This window comes from Nematolebias whitei, chromosome 10 (genome assembly GCF_014905685.2).
Source record: "Nematolebias whitei isolate Nwh7 chromosome 10, NemWhi1, whole genome shotgun sequence".
In the NCBI taxonomy this organism is placed as follows: Eukaryota; Metazoa; Chordata; class Actinopteri; order Cyprinodontiformes; family Rivulidae; genus Nematolebias; species Nematolebias whitei.
Window position 1 is genome coordinate 3,548,635 of NC_056507.1, and position 20,707 is coordinate 3,569,341.

The 20,707-nt window shown below is 39.5% G+C and overlaps 1 protein-coding gene across 1 annotated transcript in view; it reads right to left on the bottom strand.

The window, feature by feature from the left end:
- Positions 1 to 3,198: 3,198 nt before the first annotated feature.
- lingo1a (leucine rich repeat and Ig domain containing 1a) overlaps positions 3,199 to 20,707 on the bottom strand; it is a 101,160-nt gene continuing 83,651 nt past the window's right edge. Inside the window, exon 2 of the mRNA XM_037683255.1 lies at positions 3,199 to 5,511. Within this exon, the coding sequence (XP_037539183.1) occupies positions 3,652 to 5,499 (1,848 nt within the window). The 5' untranslated portion in view covers positions 5,500 to 5,511 and the 3' untranslated portion in view covers positions 3,199 to 3,651. The remainder of the gene's footprint in view (positions 5,512 to 20,707) is intronic.

Genomic DNA, 20,707 nt, shown 5'->3' on the forward strand with positions numbered 1-20,707 from the left:
TCGGTGTGCAATGAATCTGAAATATATGAAAGTTTAATTTTTATCATTACATTATGGAAAATAATGACCTTTATCACAATATGCTAATTTTTTGAGAAGGACCTGTAACTCTGCATGTCATCCCTGAAATTCTGACACAGAATCACAAGTCCAAGTGTGAAGTGTCACAGAGTAAACACAATAAAAACATGTATTATCTGCAGCATCGTTCATTAAAATGGCTCAACACTATTAATGTATTACAGAAAATATACATACGGTAGGCAGACTTAAAGATTTGTAGACCATTGCATTAGGTAATACATTCAGCAAGTACTTTTACTTTTAATAACAAGTACTTATTTACTTTTACTTAAGTAAAAACGTTAATCTGGTACTTCTACTTTTACTAGAGTACATTTTTGTCTGTTTGTAGTTTTACATAAGTACAGTGTTTGAGTACTTTCTCCACCACTGGTTTCTCCAGTAGTTTTCAGATTTTTATTTATTTTATTTTTGGTTTATTGTATCCTAGCTGATGCCAAGCAAATACATTTTCATAAAGAAGAACCCCAATTTGTCTATATTGTTGTGCTTATAAGATGATAGCCAACGTGTCACATGAATCCAGAATACATTAGCCTGTGGACGACCAGAAATTACAAGTGCATATCTTATATCTGAAAATAATTAAACAACGGTTTCCATTAGTCATCGCGGCTCTCAGGTCTCAGGAATAGCATCTCTTTTATTCTCCTGTCTATCTTCGAGTAAGAAGATAAAGGAGCATCGTTTGACGTAGCTTGCGAGTGAAAGAATATCCTCATGGAGTCCTAACCATATCAGCAGGGTGGTAGAACAAAATGGAATTAAACAAAAATCTATACTCAAAGAAGAAATGCACAGTTTAGCATTAGACTGGGCATTACTAGAAGTAGTCTGGCTAAAGTCGTAAAATCTTCCAGGGTAACTAAATTAAAACCAGAATAAAATTCAACTTTAAGAGCTATCATTGTCACTAATTACCAGGACTGTCTGCGTAAAACCACCAGTCGTGCAGGCTAAATTAATAATATTCCCTATACATATCATAAAGCCTGTGATCTGAATCTAATGGTGGCTAATTAATGTTAAGAGGCAAAGAGAATGAGCGAGTGAACTGCAAATTTCCCTGTAAACAAGTAATTAGAGCTAAAACATACAATGGCAAATTACCGTACGGTCTGCATTTAATGAGGTATTCAATCATAAAAATCAAAACTACTGTAACTTGTTCAGAGGTCACAGATACTTGGTAGCCACACCTGACTGTTCGTTAGGCTCCAGCTTGTTCATGTTCTGTTTAAAAACTGCACGATTCATGATTCAGCCCAAACACAGCTGTCGTTTCAATCGCCCTAAATGTTTTTAATATCAAGAAAAATGAGTGCATGTTTAAAAAGGTCCATAGATTGTTTATTACAACATACCATATTCTCAACAATTCAACATCAACAAAACTTTAAAAAAAAAAAAATCTGCATATTACTGTTATTGCACAGAACAATTTGAATGTATTTTCCATAGATTTATTTTTTCGTATATATTTTTTTTCTTTTGTAAAAAGTTGGCTTGGACTATACATAGTTAGTATAACCCAGGGTCAAAACTAAAAGGTAGGAATAATAGAAATAAAAAAAAAACAGTATCCCCAGATCACTTGGGACCAAGAAAAGGCTCGATACAGTAGCCACACTTCGAACAAAAAGCATTCGTAATCAGCGAGAGGGAGAACTGTGAGCCACGTCCAGTGTTTTTTTTCTTCTTCTTCTCTTTTATGCAAAACGGATTACACCAAAGCTGCTTCAGATTGCTCCATGGGTGAAACCATCTGTCAGTCCACCCAGCTGCATATTTTGTCCATTCTTCCAGCCATTACTGTGACGTTATTTGTAATGTCATCCATCATAAATAACTTCATCCTCACACACGTTTGCAAAGCCCAGCTGTCCATAGTGTGCAGATGAAACGTTAAGGCTGTAACCCTTGGATTTTATATGCAGGACCAAATCGGAGTGTAAAATGCAGACATTCTTCCCACCCACCTCCTTACAAACAGCGCATATCTCTTGGGGGGAAGCAAACCTGTAAAAAGATTCAGGTAGGCAACATTTCCATGGCTTTAATGGGAGAGGGAGGGTACGGTCATGAACAGAGCATTCATTATGAAAATGAAAACTTAAATACATAAATGGAAAAACTTGACAAGGTAACAATGATAAAAACGTTATAGCTTGAGGAGCACATTGTATCTCAAATCTAGAGCACCATCATTTTGATTCTTTACGATTGTGTTGAGCCTAAAAAATAATACTATCATGTCATTATAGTTGAAAAGTAACTTTAAAATATGCAATCGCTTAAGTTGCTAATTGGGTATAGGCCATCTTTTTTTAAATTGTCCAAATGCAAACCAAACCTACAACCTAATAACAATTGTTAAAATGCTCATTTTTCATTGTATTTGTTCAAACCAGATATATTTGAATTTTAGACCCTCTCAAACTATTTACGATTACACTAGCACAGTGCTACATGTAGTTTGACTGTAGAATATGTGCTGAAACATGATAACAAAAACTGTCTGGTCTGATTCTGTACGGTTTCATGTTCCATGCGTGGCGCCATTGGAGAGTCTTGCAATACTGGACAAATACCACTTTAAACGTATCGCAAAGAATATGTTACTTTAATATCCAAGAACTGATTTTAATATTGCTTCTATGAAATTCAAGCAACTGCAAACTTTTTATGCGTATCACAAAATATTCATATTAGCAGTGAGAGATAGCTCATGGTATCACCCAGTTTAATTTTAAAACACGTTTTTTGTCAATCATATCAGGTTTCAACAATTTATTCTGCCTTGGTTATCATCCATTGCACTTTCAAGATTACCAGTTAACTGCTGTCAAATTAAAAGTGTGTTTTACATCTGCAGTTTTACATTTTCTCCAAAAGCATTAACTTGATATTGACGCTTTTACATATTTCCCCAAACTTTTGTGGAACATGTTTGCAAGTAAACATTCTGCAAGGTTTTGAAAAAGTACATCTTAGATATATCATAGGAATTTTAACTTTGAAACGCTAAAATATAAAAAGACAATTAGTAAATTATATCAGCAGTTAAAATTAATTTGTATTGTACCATAGATTAACAAAAAACAAACTACCCTCAGCATGTCTGAATGTGCTCATCAACCCATACAAATATAACGGCACATATAACTCTAAAAATCATTAAATGAAAATACAGACATACAACAACAATAATCCAAATATGATCGGCCCCGCATATTTTGGCTGTTTGAAATGTTTTATTTTTCTTCTTTTTAAACATTTTTTTCCATTAGATATCCATGGGAATATGACCTTTACATAACAAATTTGATTTTCAATGCATGCCCCACGGGCTTGTAGAAATGACCATGGGTAGTGGGTGTGGTTACATTCCCTCTCACTTTAAAAAGTCAGGAACTGGCCTCTTATCAATCCATCAGTTAGGAAAAAAGAAACATTACTCTATGTTACCACACCATAATCCACAGGTTTGCAAGAGAGGAAAGAAAGTGTCTTCTTTTCCTGTTTGTCTTGAGTTTGAGTTCCAAATTGATGAGCACTGCAGCCTTATTAAATCATTTTCATGTTAAACTTGCGAGGAGCATCCACTGTGGTGCTGCTCATGCCAGCATCCGATTTCCGTGGCACGTACTCTATCTCAATGTTGTGCTTAGTGTTGCCTTTGCCTCTGCTCCACAGGAACAGCAGTACCAGGCAAAATAGGACAACACCAAGAAAAGAGATGAAACCCATTGTAGTTGCAATAATCAGCGTCTTTATGTCAAATGGGAAAGGAACATTGGCTTTAGTACCATTAGCACCAGTCTCTGTTGGCTGGTTGGATATGAAAGCAAAAGTCTTGTTAGGTTGGTGTGGCCAGTCGGGTGAGTAGCTATGAATGTGAAGGTGAGCAAAAGAGGTGTCATTTCCACCTGCATTACTGGCTATACACACATACGTACCATTATCTTGAATCTGGGCATAGCGCACCTCAAGAGTGCCATCTGGCAACACAGAGAGCCTTCCAATTGTTTTGGTGGTGATAAATCTTTTTTGTGGAGAAAGCCACATAATTGCAGGAGCAGGATCTCCATCTGCTTGACAAGCAAAATGAACGATGGCTCCTTCATCAACAAATTTGTGCTGGGGTCTTCGATCCCTAATCCTGGACTTGCGACACGTGAAGTAGTTTGGCTGCAGAACATCTGGAAAGTCTTTGAACTCCTTACCTTGAACAAACTCGGGAGAGGCACAGGTGGGCTGCTGCTTGTTGAAGTTTAGTCTCCAGCGTCGTCGAAAAACCCACAAGAGTCGGCAGTCACAGGCCAGAGGATTATCGTACAATGCAAGGGTTTCTAGGTTGCCAACTGAATGGAAAGCAGATTCCACCAGAGTGCTAAGAGAGTTTCCAGAAACATTTAGAATTTTCAGGTAATTTAGTCCACGGAAGGAGTATGGCTCAATCATTGTTAGTCTGCCTCCAACAAGATGAAATTCCTGCAGACGTAGAAGATCATGAAGCTTATTTCCCTCAATGGTTTGGATAGGATTGTATGAAAGGTTAAGAAAGCGCAAGTAAACCAAATGGCGTAGGGCTACATAAGGAATTGTCGTCAGGTTGGCATTGGCAATGGTCAGAGAGGTGAGATTTAATCCATACAAACAGTTGGGAGTCATTGTATCCAAGTATGGCCAATTTGCTATTTCCAGCACTTTTAGCCGAAAGAGGCGTTTAAAAGAGTAATCCCGTATGACATTGATATTGAGGTGACGCAGCTTGAGAGTGATCAAACTGTGGAGGTGGGTAAAAGCCTCTGTTGGCACAGAGGACAGGTTACACTTCTCAAGACTTAAATGCTCAAGGCTACTAAGGCCATGAAAAGCCCGGTGGGAGATGAAAACCAGGTCATTATCACCCACCTCTAAAGACCGAAGGTTGTATAAATCCTGAAACATGTAGTCCAACAAGATGACAATCTTGTTCTCACTTATGTCCAGCTCGGTAAGATTGCTCAGACCTGTAAATACACCCAGCTGAATCAGCTTCAGCTTGTTGCTTCGCAATCCCAATGTCCGCAAGCCATAGAGGTTATTGAACGCTCCAGGTTCTATTGTGGAGATAGTATTTTCACTGAGCTCCAGATGTTCAAGGTTAGAAACGCTAGAAAACTCATCTGGGTTAATCATTCTGATGCGGTTCTTGCTGAGGTCCAGCAGTCTTGTTTCTGCAGGAATGCCTTCGGGAACAGTCATGAGCTTTTTGCGGTGGCACATCACAGAGCGCTCTTGAACATTGCACTCACAGCGGGATGGGCAACCTGTGGTGGAGCTAGACAGCACGGTGCCCAGCATCAGGATGAGAATGGGCTGCCAGCAAGCCACCAGGTAGCTGTGCCCAGTCGCTCCCCTGGCCACCATCTTATCGGTTACCTGGGGAGAAGCAGAGACATGGAAAACATTTTGTTAGAAAATAAAACATTGTTTCCACCTCGTAGCATATTATGTTTTTTTTTTCTAACAGTTGAGCATATTCCATGCTAATTACACTTCATAAAATACTGCATATGATTGAAAACTTGGATGTTTCTATAGGTTGAAATTGTATTTTGAACTCTATCCCTTTAACCTTTTTCTTAAGGCATCTTGTATGCGCAGTAATCATAGGAGTCAAAGGAAAGCCATTCTCATCACCTGAGTGCAGAAAACAAGGCAGATAATATGACACCTGTTGCAATATTTATGAGCAGACGTAAGATGAATACAGGTTACTGTGAATAGTGTGTGTGTGCATAATTGAAAGTGCTGACAGTTTTGAATTCTGCATCTCATGCTTGTCTCTACACAAATTTAAAAAAGGCATTGTAAAGATTCTGCTATATGTTCTGCCTTCCACAAGACCTATTGTGATATAGATTAAAAGATAGAGATTTTATCCATGAAGGTGGAGGTCTAATTGTACTAGTGATCTACAAACTGCACTACCCCCTCTCCCCCGTGTCTGCTGCGGGCTGCTGAACGTTATTTCCATGGATCACCTTGCGGAAACTCAATCAGCCAATGCTGCTGCTGTGATGTGAAGTGATGGGGCACAGCTTCAACTAAAATGAATGGCACTTTCTGTAATCCACATCATGCTGTGTCACAAAAAATATGCTGAGCTCATTTGTGAATTGTTCTAGTAACATTGTCTTTTTTTTTTAACACCCTACGGTCTTTTTTTTTTCTATTCTCCAAGTCTAGATTTGCTGTGTGAGTTCAAACCCCTGGTTTAGCAAGAGAGCTCAATCAAAGATCGATGGTGGCAACCGTGATATATGTGCTGTGGCTGACACCCAACTCTAGCAATCTTATGGGGTAAAATATAGACCATGCACACCCAGCAACTTGGATAGATGAATATAAATAAAGAGAGAAAGAGAGAAAGATGAAAAAAGTGTGTGTGTTAGTAAAATATCTCCTGTCATAGTGGATGGATTTTAATGAAAATCTCAAGTACCCACTGAAAGGAGATCTACAACTGTTTAACATTTGTATCAAACACACAAATGTTTGTACAAGTCAATTTGACAGAAATTGAACTAAAGTTATTGCGATAACGAAAAGTGAAGCTAGATCAATTAATTGATCAATTTTTTTAATTTTTTTATTTAACCTTTATTTATACAGTTCACTGAGTGACGAGGACTCGTTTTCAAGAGAGACCTGTTTTGGGAACAGATGGTGGGGCCGAGATGGTGTTGAGGTAGGGCAGCTGACATGGGACCAGAAGGTCACAGGGTCAACTCCCTGCCTTGCCCACATGCTCTGGTGCCCTTGAGCAAGACACCCAATCCCTAATTGCTCCCCGGGCACCTACATAGCTGCCCACTGCTCCACCTGGGTGTGTCTCAAGTACGATGGGTTAAATGCAGAGAACTAATGTCATCATTGTATAGAAACATACAATGATGACAACACACAGCAATTAATTATTATTACTAAGGGCCTTGCTCAAAGGCCCAGAGCGGGGCAAATGAGAGTGGAGGCAGGTGTGAGTGTTTTCATTTTTCCACACACATTTTGATGTTGTTGGTCCGGGGAGTCGAACTGGCGACCTTCCAATCACAGGCCCACCTCCTCTAACCTCTGAGCCACCACTTCCCAGACAGTACTGTGTACGACACCAAAACGTGGTGGTGTACATCAGCTGTTGACTGCCCTGATGTCTATAGATCAGCCAAAGAAAGATCAGCCAAATTAAAGCACTAAAATATTGACTGACCAAAACACCTCCGTCATACGTCCAAAGCGAAGCGACTCCCCAGGATCATTTTTGAACTTTGGTGTGCAAGCCTAAGTCAACCTACAAAACTGACTAAAAATGTGTATCTCTGTCAATATTACAATTATTGAGCCACAATTTAGTGGGAGTAACTGAAACTAATATCTAACTAAAAAAACAAACCGATAAAGAGAGCTTTTATTTAAGGCCTTGGCTTCCGGGGTTTTGTTAAAGAAGGAATGCTATTCAATTCAATTCAAAAAATACTTTATTAATCCCAGAGGGAAATTAAATGTTGTTGTAGCTCATTTTCCTTGTTTTATAAAAGAGTTGTTCTAGATGTTGATGGTTGTGGGCGGGAAGGATCTCTTGTGATGGTCCGTCTTATAGCAGATCTGAAAAAACTGGCCACAGATGTTGATCCGTTTACTTGCACTTGGTTGGCCTCCTGGGCTTCAGGATCACCTGAAGGTTGGGCAGAACTCCTCCCAGGGCAATGGCCACTCCTCCCAGCAGCTTGTTGAGCTCCTCATCGCTGCGGACAGCCAGCTGTAGGTGCTGATGGACGATCCTGTCCTTCCACTGTCATGAGCCGTGTTTCCTGCTAGTTCCAGGATCCCAGTGGTCAGGCACTCGAGCACAGCTGGCTGGTAGATGAGAATGCGTCCACAGAACATCCTTTTCAACTCATTTGAAATTTGGGGCTGTAGTTGAGATATTATTTGAGCTTTTGAGATGTTAATCAGCTGCTGTTGGTGGTAGAAACTGCCTTGTTGCCATGGTTACACATCATAACAAATGTCCAAAACTATAAAAGTTTCAGTAAAAATCCTTCCAGCTGCACAGCATCTGATACCAGAGGAAACAATCATCCAGAAAATGTGATTTACATCCAGAAAAAGAGGAATTAAAGTTTCCAAAAGCAAAATCTCAGAATGAAAGTAACAGCTGCTCCAACATGCAGCCACCTTGAGCGGCGCAATTCTAGAACCTATACATATGCCTTTCATTTTTAAACGAACTGCTCATAGTAAACAAAGTTAAGTTCTTTTACCAAAGTATAATTTAAGCACCCTTGTCCTTCAATTAAAACTGGCCTCAAGGTGACGCTTCCTGATCTGCAGAGGATGTTGCACTCTCCTTTTCTTCAGTAGAGTCAATGGACCATGTTACACATTTTTAAATGGCAATGTAGAGAAAAAAAAAATCAGTTTTTCTATTAATAAATTAACGTTATTACCGCAACCACTAATTTTTGTTCCAGGAGAGCAGATAGCTCTTTGTTTGACGAGCCTGATGTCCACTTGTCTATGTGCGTGTGTGTGTGGGGGGGGTTATGGATTGGATAACTTGGCTCAGTTTCATTTCATTCTGTTTAGGGTGAAAGTTCAGATTAGGGATTTGATGATACCATCTGTAATCAGGCAATGTCAAAACAGGCTGAGGGGGTTTGTGCGAGATCAAAGCCCTGCAGCAGAGCCTGTTGTGCTTTATTCGGCCCCAAGCCATATGTGATCATTCTTATTCCTTAACTCCATCGATTGAGTCGGTGCTGAGTGCAGGGAGATCGAGTGCAGTGTTTGTGTGTGTGCAGAGGAAAAGACACCAAAGAATACGTGGTCTCAGCTCTACTGGGCAAGCTTTGATCATGTGTTTTTTACATAATGGATATTAGTCAGTTAGATGGTATTAAACTCAAGTCTATTTTCACCAACACTGACTGGGAAGTTATCGAACCCAAACAAGTTAAAGATTGAAATTTAACATTTTAACAAATGTATTCTTTTACATGGATACCTACACAAGTCTGAAGATTAACTAATATTTGTATATTCTAAACCTGAGGGCAAGGGCGTCAAGATAAATTAAACAAAACCATTGTCACAGCTTCTAATGTAAAATGCCAAACCTTATAAATGGTATGTGTAATTTCATGGAGTATCGTGAGATCTTGCAAAACCTGTGCTGCATTTCCAGAAACTTCTTCTCGGTGTATGTGTTGAAGATGACTGTTGAGGTTTGCAGGTAAAAGCCCAAGGATGCAGACTTACACAAGGGCTCAAAACAGTTTTAAGCTTTAATAAATATAACAAAAGGGATGGCATTGCAGCAAAATACAATGTAGCAAAAAGAATAAAAAAGCATGGAGGGTAACGAGACAGAAAATAACCAAAATAAATGACTGAAGATATAATGAAAGGCAAGACTTTATATGCACTGGGAGTGATGGGTTAAGTGACTACAGATGGGACTGATAAAAACAATGAAAAGGTGTGAATATTAATCTGAGGGCAAACAACGACTGACGAACAGGAATGGCTGACGATGCAGCGAGACGATGAGAAAAGCGGATCTCAGAAAGTAGAAGCACAAGGTGTCCTGATGCATGCTCAATAATCCAGGTGGATACATGTAACAAGGTTGAGTCAGGCCCTCTGGACAGAGTCTTCTTTTTGAAATATTTCATCTTTTATCCAAAAGACTTCTTCAATCTGAGGAGCTGCAACAGACTCAGTCTTATAAATAGTGCCTTCCCATAGTGGAGCAACCAGTTGGCTGGTGACATCCAGAACTAGTGTGGGATGTAGAGAAATGGACAAGGACATTTTGACTGTCCCTCTCTTACAATGCTATGATTGCGAGTATCGTTGGTCCTCTGTGAAAAGCAAGCTGCCATCAGGGCACTAACCATCAGTCGTTAGGCTGTTGCCTCCTGAGTCACCTTGTTCCCTGCCTTCCACCACTTGCCCAACGTTTGATTAAGACCTCGTTGGAAACTTTTTGGATTTCACCCTGCGACAACCCTGCTTGGTTAACGTAAGAGACTGAAGATCAAAACCAACGTCCCAGAAGAGTTTCCCATTAGCGCTGTTCCCTACTCTCCAGGGTTCCTGTCCAGGTCCTACGATCAAGTATACTCTTTATTATTATTATTCACCTTGAAAATAAACGTTTAAACTTCCTCCTGATTCTGAAGTCGTCGTTCTCATGCACATACTATCTGGGTATAGAGCCAAACCTTGCAGTTATTGGCAATAATCAAGCCTTTGTCTTCTGGTCTTCTCTGAACTTGTGCTAGTGTATGCAGATTCTAACTTTTCAGCAAAGTGTTTGAGCTCAGTCTCAGTTACTACCACATCTAATTTTAGGGTCTTTAAAACTCACTGATGTGTAGCCAATTTCGTGTACAACTGTTAATTTGCTGTTGTGGCTATCTTGAATTGGGCTGACCCCAAAAGTTGATCAGTTGAAGATGTCCATCCAGTGGTTACTTTCCAAGTTCATATCAAGATATCATAACTGGAATCATATCATCCTTTCTCCATCGGCCGAGGGCTTTAACAAAATAAACAAGCAAACAAAAAGCACTCCAGAGAACTCTAGAACACGACAGAATCTCACTAACTAAACATGGAGACACATGAAGACAAAGGAGACATGTAGACATTAGCAGGATTGTATTGTTAATGATCTGGGCATTATTATTCCCTCACATGCTTGTGGTTTGAAAGCAACTCTTCATTCCAATCAGCTCCAAGAGAATCGCATGAGGGTGTAGTGAGTGGGCAGAAGTGTTTCTTAAAACGAAGGGGTATTTTTAAGAAATAGGACCGTGGTGCTCAATTAGTGAGAACCAAATTATACAAGACCAATAACGCTTTGATCAATGAGTGGTGGAATTAATGCTTTTTATGCCCGAATCCTCAGGGAGCAGGGGTGTTGCTTCAGATTGGAGGTGGGCGGTGCCCGCTGGTCTTGTTACAACCAAGTGATGTGTTGGCAATCACAAACAAAGACATTAACATTTTCACTTTAACTGTTACAGGAAGTATTGTGAGGGTTTGTATATAAATAAATGTATCCCTGAATGTAAGCCTTTAAGATTTTAATAATGTCCAGGAATTAATCATTGGTTGTATAATTACAAATGATAAAATGTTGGGTTAGGCCTATTTAACTTGGAAAACACAAAAAATACAATAGTTTGGTCACTTTTACAGCTTGCAGGCTAAAATCTTGTGAAGTTGTACCTTTGGGTCATGCACAACACACACACTGCAATTTGTATTTACTGATCAAGGTCTTTGAGTAAAATGTGAGCATTAACAGTCAGCACTGTTTTTCTGTTAGAAAAATATTTTCAAAACAACTGAACAGAATCTACACATTACTTTTTTTTTTTTAATCATTCAAATCCAAAATAATAATAATGGTAGTAGCTTAGAATGAGCTGCAACATAATTTAAGTATGGCATCGCACAAGATTTCTGGAGATTGAACATAGACGTTTCATTGTTCGATTCCTCGTCGTTGTCTATACCTCAGGTATGAAAGGTGACAGGTGATATGCATTCCTTCAATCAATACCTTTAATGTTTTTGCCCTGTATTTGGTGCCTCACCTGCAAGTCACAACTGTAGCATGATGCTGCAGCTATATTCTCGTTTCTGTATTTATATTACATATTTTTCCTTTTTTGTTTTGTGTTTTTTGCCCTGGAAATATCTGAAACCAGATTTTTTTTTTTTTTTTAATTTACAGTTCTACTTGTTATAGCAATCCACTAAATTCTAGTTTGCCTTTTCCTTCAACCTTTCGGATCTTTGTTTGACAAGTTTCATGTCCACTCTTGTTGTATGCTGATGATATATTTGTTTCCTCCAACCGTCTGTCTCTAATAGCGTCTTACCCTCGAACGCAAGAGAACGTAAGACGGTAGAAGACTCATCCATGGCCCAAAGCTTTGGTTTACCGGCCACGCGGCAGCATTCCTGATCCTGGTTAAATACCATTCTTAAATACCTGTAAGCTTCTGGGAAATCCACAAGATGATGCTGACGTTATCTGCAGCACAAAGTGTTAAAAGCCTTTAAAGCCTTTTCCTGAGCAAACTGCTCAGTCAGCAGCCAGGATAATCCTCGGTGGGCAAACGCAAAAAAAGCTTTTGATTTTATCAACTATACACGCAGCTTTGTTGGCTTTGATGAAAATCTGCACACTAATTTTCTGTCCTATTTAAATTAAACACGAGAATGACCTCTTTAATTTTTATTATATATGGATTGTTTTCGCCCTGTGATGGACTGGAGACCTGTCCAGGGTGTCCCCAGCCTCTCGAACAGTGATGGCTGGACATGGGCGCTAGTGACCCCCGCGACCCAAAAAGGAAGAAGCGTGTAAAAGATGCTGGATGGATGAATTGTTTTCAGCCAATATTTTCCTTTAGACTAGATCATTAAAAAAAGAAAATTAAAGCACTAGCATTCCTTGAAGGAATGCACTTCACCTGCAGAATTTAATTTGGTATTGTAAGAAACACAGTGCACATGTTGTTAATAATACAACTACTACCTTAATAAACTTTAGCTCAATTACTGTAAAATGGGCTGAATTAAATTGTAGTTGGCATTAATTATTTGTGTTGGTGAAAGTTGATTACCTGTGATGGCCATCTTGAATTAAAATAAAAGTAAAGATATGTGGATAAACAGCCTGTAATTACTTACTTGGGGTTTCATAAAAATCAATTTTGTGATTCATCAAATATTTTACTAACATACATAGAAAGCAGATAACAGATATCACACTATGTATATTGCTACACATGTGGTGATAAGTGAAAATCATCCCCATCACATACAAATTTTTATCTTAACATCTGGAAAATAAATGACAGGTCTTTTATTTTTTTTAAATAATCTCCTAGATGTGGCAGCCATCTTGAATGGGGTTTACTCCAAAAGTGAATCCGCTGTAAATGTTTGTCCAGTGATTCCATCCCGAGTGTTTCACTATAATTCACACAACGGTTCAAATTTTGCTAATGCGACAGACACACAATCAAACAAAAGCAAAAAGCTTAACGCCTCTTGAAAACTGAACCCGGCTGACAAAATGATATAGTAACACCTAATAAACTCCTCACCATGGATTTTCACATTAATAAACGTTATAAAAACAGTAACAGCAGCATCATGACAACCACGTCTTGGCTGACTGCATGTCTCTGACCTTTAGCTTCCTAATAAGATGTCTGTTTGTTTTTCTGTACTTCTGCCCGGTTGACCATTCAAAAGCAAAGACACCCCTCTGTCATTGAAAGAGATAAGCAGCCTGCCAGGACTACCAGCTGGATCTGGACCTGTGAAATGGCAGAGCTTAAATGTAAGCCGACGGACGACAGATGGACACCAGAGCCCTAATCCAGCCAAAGAAGCTGCTTGATGCAACAAGGTGCAGAACTCCAACTGTGTCCAACTGCTCTCCTGACAAACTGCAGCGGTGTCTGCTGACATGTTCCTCCTGAACGTCACCTTTTCTAGTTTCACTTCATGAAGATGCTCACTGCAGCTGTTTCGGTCCATTCTTGAAAACGTTACGTGCAATCAAGCAATATTTTGAGATGTCATACTTGGAGTTCGTTTTCTTGTGGCTGCTCCCTTCTTCTCGGTCGCAAGTGTTTGAACTGGTGTGAAATATGTCGTGTTTTATGCTGAAAGCTGTTCCTGACAAACTGGGCTCAAACCAGCAGCCTCCAGATTACGAGACGGCGCCACTGACCACACAGCTACAGCAGAGATAAAATTATATTTTGCTAATAGACAGATTTACACTCATGCACGGGCAAACACATTATACAGTAGTCCACCTTTGCTTTTTGACTGCAGGCAATAAAATTTCAAAGCCTCTAATTCCTTCATTTTAACTGAGTAAGCAGTCAAACTCCAAAGCGGTAAGTGTCAGCAAAGACAAACAAAGTCAGCACATTTACTCTGCTCAATATTCTGCAGTGGATGTTTTATTACGATTTTCTTTTTATTATTTCTGTGTTTTGTGCACGAGTGAAAACGTCTGAATCCTTGTTTTGTTGCATCATATTCAGGGTAATTAGCGTCACCTTTCCTGCTCTGTGCAAAGCATCACCAGAAGGTGTTGGTTCTTAAGGGACACTTGTTCAAGTAGAGCAGCCTCCAGACTCCAGAGTGGAGCCAGGATTTCAAACTTCAATCAGTGCTCCCTAACATTTCTTAACAGCATGAACCTAAAATTAGAGAAAACATCAATCTTGGAAATGTTTAGGTGCCAATAAATGCTGCACAAATAACAAAAATTACTAAAACACACATTAGATTGACAGTAAAATCTCAACAATGGTAATCATTTGAATTATTTGACAATATCACCATAAGAAAAGCTACAACATGTTGTCAGACTGTTAGGAAAAAACGAGCATTTTTTAAATTAATTTTATTTTTTTATTTGAAAACCATTATTATTTCATCTAATGTATGTGCAAGTACTTCACTGACATTAAAGGGATGGTCCAATCGACTTTGGAGTGATGTTATCACTAGTTAGGATCTTCTGTATTAGCAGTTAGGGAATTTTTGGTCAAAGTTTCTGGATGTTTTCAACCACTGTGGATGAGAATGTTCACTGCCCATGAACCGTATGTTTGAGTTAGCAGCGAGAGCTGGATGTGGAGCTGCAGGTGCAGCTGGTACTACAAGGACATCTCCAAGTCTGTGAGCTCAGCTGAACTAAGAGTATAAAAACGAGGTGCACACACTGCACGTAGCATGTTCTTGTGACGGGTCTTCATGCGTGTACTTCCTGTATATTGGTGCAACCTGTTCTGAAAATATGTCCTTGTAAGTAAAAAAAGGTTCAAACTCTTTTCCTGTTGTCTCGTGTGGCCATTTTGAGTAAGTGAGAATATTTTTCTCCAAGATCAGCCATGACAGTCATATAGAATAAAATGTTGAGAAACGGGTAAAAGTCTTGGCCCAAGCTACGTTAATGGTTAGCCAAATAAGTACCAGTTTTTTTTTTCTTTCAAGATAAATAAATAATTATCTCAAAAACATACTGCTGTAAAAGAATGCTACATTAGTTAACATTAAATCTCTATATTTGCATGAACAGCTTATTTAATTTTGTCTTTTTCTCAACTGAACAGTGTTGGTTTGGGTAAATGGTAAATGTAAGCAAAGCAAATATTGCATATTAAAATTGTTTACGCTGATGATGCTAAAGCTGTTGACAAAATCAGTCCACTGGAAGTCGAGTTAATCTTTTGTAGACACTGATCAGGGACAGACCTCTGTGCTCAAACATGACAATGCTCACCCCAATAAAGGGAGGTTTATCAGACTCTACCTCCAGAATGTGGCAGTGGACAGTATGGAACGGCCTGCGAGTAGTTCTGACCTCAACCCCACTAAAGATTTGTTGGATCATTTGGGTATGCTGTTTGTTCCAGGTGACCAACACAACTAGAATGCCTAACTTGTGACAAAGGCTGGTTCAGCATGTGACCAGGCTAACAGGCTATTGTGGCTGTGTGTGGTTCTTCCACATGCTACTGGAGTCCTTTTTTTAAATGAATGAATCGTCAAATAGCCCTCATGCCTTGTTTCTTAAGATTTCAATCATCTAATCCAATACACAAACCATGCAAGGTTCAGTAGTACAGTAGAATAAGCTGCTTGGAATTGGCAGAGAAGATTTTACATTTTTCAAGCTCACAACTCACCTGCTCATCAACACACCAATTATTTTAGTTATAAATGTGGCACCATTTAAGGCAAACTAAACTGTCTTTACAATAATGAGATAATTATCTTCAACAAGCATTGAATGAAATAAATAATCAAAACACATTTTCTTACTTTTTATAAACAATTATTTGTACAAAACAACACTTCAAAATTGAAAAATACAGTAGTCCCTCGATACTTCGCGGTTCATTTATCACGGACTTGCTCTATCGCGGTTTTTCAAAATAAAATTGGACACGACACACAATTGGCTGATTGATGGATGAGTCCATGTCAATGTCAATTTATTTATATAGCACATAAAAACAACAAAAGCTGACCAAAGTGCTTTACAGTTAAGATAGATTAAAAATTAAAGAGTAAAAATGCATCTAGTGCCACTCAAAAACATAAGTTGACAGTAAAAACAACACACAACAATAAAATCAGCTCAACTTGTTCTCAGACGCATGAGTCGCATGATCGGCATGACATTTTTTATTTTAAATACTTAAAAAAAAAATTTATTTAGCACCTCCTGCACCTTTGTGCAGCCCATACAGCAGGATAAGCTTCCTGCTGCAGCTGAACAGCTGATCAGATGTTCAGCGTGCAGAGTGGAGAAGTGGGCGTGGCCAAGAGCGCTTGCTTGTGGCAAAGAGCAGAGGAGGCAGGGAACTGAAATTATGACGTGCATAATGTGTATATATAATATAATAAACTACTACTTGCACTACTATTCCGACTTCGTGGTTTTTCCACTTATCATGGGTCTTCAAGGTACGGATTCCCCGCGATAAACGAGGGACTATTGTATATCCCTTTATCCATCCATCCATTATCTTTTGCCCATGTCCAGCTATCCCTGTGTGAGAGGTGGAGGACATCCTGGACAGGTCTCCAGTCCATCACAGGGACATATAAGAGACAAATAAGACAAGCAACATTCACTTTCTATCTCTCACCTAGGGACAATTTAGAGTTACCAGTCAGTCTAACATGCATGTTTTTGGTCTGTGGGAGGAAACCGGAGTACCCAGAGAAAACTCACATATGCACGGAGAGAACATGCAAACTCCACCCATAAAGGTCCCGGACTGGGATTTGAACTGGACTGACCTTCTTGCTGAGAAGCGGCAGCTCTACCAACTGCGCCACTGTATGTCCCTTTAGCATATTTAAATAAATAAAGCATAAATGCTATGATAGCAGCTATGTGAAGCGATCACTTTGGCACAGTGTTTAAAATTTAATGGCATCGTACTAATATGGTCTCAACAGCTTTGTATTACAACACTGACCCAAGAAAAGCACCCAGTAGAAAGCTAGAGCTCCATCACTGCTGGAACTGACAGAAAAGAAAACTACAGACTAGAAACAGTAAAATGTTTTGTGTTTTGTGCAGTGTACGAATGAGAGATGTGTAAATGGACAGAAATAGCACAGTCATACACCCATTGAGAGGGAGAAGAAAGTGATGTATTTATTTGAACAGTTGTGACACATTTGGAGTCTTCAGCAGCAGAAAGTAACCATGAAGTCACAGACTGAGCTCCCCTGTAGAGAGCTGCTCCTTTTTCACAAAGGCTGAAAAATAGTTTTATGGGTTTGTCACTCACACTCACACACACAGACACACTCCAATGATATCACATTTCTGACTGCTATGTTCTCTGATGTTCTGGACCCCCCCACTATGAACGCTGATATTCAGGACTGGGACAAATGGCTGACTGACCTTCACAAGGCTCGTGGCAGCTGTGTCAAGGCAGTTAGACATGGACTTTCCTCCAAACGTAGCAGCGAAAGCCAACCTTTACTGCCCCTCTGGCATACCTGAAAAGGCTGCATTGCAGTCAAGGCAATAAATATGGGGCAAACAATAACCGTTGAAGGTCAAAGGGATTGAGGATTTTAACGTGTGGGTTTTTGTTTGGTTTACTAGACCGAGACGCCAACACTAACAAGACCCCAGGAGGTGCTTTTAGAAATTCTGCTCTACACAATCAGCCAGAGAGAATGAGCATTCTTTTCAGTCAGCACCACTTGTCATGCTGGTAAATATTTTGTTTCATAAAACATAAAAATGGCAGCTAAATGACACCACCATCAGCTGCAACAGTGAGTACTTCTGGACCACAGAGGACCAGTTTATATATAGTCCTTACGCACATTTTTTTTTTGTTTGCTTTTTATTTTTTATTTTGTTTGCTATGGCTAGACTGAAGCCCTTTGCAACCCTTATAACTTTGTTTATAGGTGATCTTGGAGGCACTTTGGTCTCAGTGTGGACATTGTAGTGACATGAGAAGATGTGATCAGGCCATACATGAAACTGCATTTCCAATCCAAATTATTTGTAAAGCACATTACCCACCACGTCAGACCAAATTGCAGTACAACAACAAAAAAAGAAATAAAACCAAGTAATAATAAAATGCCTCAAACCTTATCAAACAATGACATTTAAATATCTAATAAAATCCACAGACATTTGCATTTGCATTGCTAAAGTACAATTTACCTAATCATTTCTGTTGTTTGATTTAACATGCTAGGGATTTTTTTTCTTGGTTGCTATAGCTACTTCTTATTTTTTGTAATTCTTTTAGAATCTACAATTTAAAAAATAAATCTAAAGACTTACAACACAGTTTCAAGTCTGAAGCTCTCCATTCATGTTTATTGCCATGAGTATAAGTGTTATGTGTTGTCATCATTATACTCTTATGTTTCCATGCAATGAAGAAATTGGTTCTCTGCATTTAACCCATCGCACTGGGATACACCCAGGTGGAGCAGTGGGCAGTAATTAGGGATCTTGCTCAGAGACACCACGACATATGGGAATGGCTGGGATTCGAACCGCAACTTTCTTGTTCCATGTTGGCTGCCCTACATCTACCCCATCTCGGGCCCAAAGTGTGTTAACCATAGGTGTCACAACAATTGCATGTGAAGGGGACGTGCCCCCCTCATATGTAAAAAAAAATTGTTTGGACACACCCCCATCCTCACATTTACCATGAAAACTTAGTTCACCCAGCGTTGTTTCTATTTCTTTGTGATAGAATCCATTCCACTTGATTAATAGAATACTCAAACCACTTAAAATCCACTCCAGGATTTCCTGGTTACCTACAACAAGTCACATCTCCCCAAGGTCACTTGACGGGGCGGGGGGAGGAGGGGGAGACATCTCTGTGTTGCACGCTAGCTTAGCATCACGTTAGTGCCAACAGTTCTCCACTGGGGGGGGGGGGTCCAGCATTGTGCCATGCTGTCATAGTTATTGAATCAAGTGCTTACGTACACTGTGGGTATACAGGTGTATCTAAACGTAGATGTTTAACAACCCATTAAAATACACCAGAATGCAGGAAATGACATCTACTTTATTCAAAGTTTGCTGGGGGAGGATCCCCAGACCTCCCCCCACCCCCAATGTCTCTTCCCCACTGTACAAATGCTTCTGACGCCAACATCAGGATGGTTGAAGTGTTGCTTAATCACAGCACTCCAAAATAAAATTCATCCTTAGATCTACTCTGTTGATGGAATACCAGTCGTTAAAACCCTTAGAGCGCTAACAAATACACATTTTAATATTATACAAACGTGGTGTAGATCCTCAGATGTGAGGATATGTTGCTGCACAATGAAACAATCCTCATCGCACCACGTTACCAACCAGGGCAGAGGATCAATGATCAAAACTGTAGAACATTGCTTTTGGCAGTGTGCACCAATCTACAGCTGAATCTCGTGGGTGTTGAGCGAACAAAACGCAGTGCTGGTTCTTGGTTTGACGTAACGGGTTTATTGAAAAACTGTTCTTCTTTAAAGTGCCAGTGACAACCACATTTATTTTCTGACCAAACATTAAACCACTATTGAAAACAACTTCACACCTCTTGCATAGTAATTCTGCTTCAATAGCACTAAACAGACATTGAAGTGCAATTGATACGTTTGTTTTGGCTCAGTGGTCAGCACGATTGCCTCAAAGCAAGAAGGTCCTAGGTTCAATCCCCAGTTGGACCTGGGGTCTTTCTGTGTGGAGTTTGTATGTTCTTCTGGTGTTTGTATGGGTTTTCTGTGGGTACTCCAGTTTCCTCCCACAGACCAAAAACATGTATGTTAGGCTGCTTCCGGGTCCAGGCCTCCCTTGCAAAAGAGCTCTGTGATCTCAATGGGATTTGCCTGTTTAAATAAAGGTTAAATAAAGGTTTAATAAAGGTTAATAAAGTTCTGCGGAACTAAACCAATTCAGTGTTCCTTCATTTCTGATGAAACAATCGAATTCCCTGGTGTAAATTTTATTAGGAGAAATCACGGATGCTTGAATGTTTTGATCATAATGAATTATGTTTTTCAAAAACTCAAAAAATAAAAATAAAAATGAAGGCAAAGAAACGAGCTGTCCCTTTGCCTTTTGTAGGAGCAGCCACAGAAACATTTGTCAACATCAGAGTTTTCTTCACCTCCACAAGGCAGCTTCATTTGCAATATTTTAACTCCAATTCTTACCAAAATACTAATACAAGAAATTAAAATGGGACCTGATTTTAAATGGATATCCAGCAGCTACCTGAAAACCAACACCTTGATTTTATAAACTTTTTTTTAGTCCTTACTAAAGAGCAGCACAATCAGTTGCTGCAGATTTTTTTTTTTCAGGACACACACGGGGGGAGGGTGGGGAGCACGGTGGCTCAGTTGGTAGAGCTGTTGCTTTTCAGGGAGCAGGTTGCCCCAGTTTAAATCCTGACTCGGCGCCTTTCTGGGTGGAGTTTGCATGTTCTCTCCGTGCATGCATGAGTTT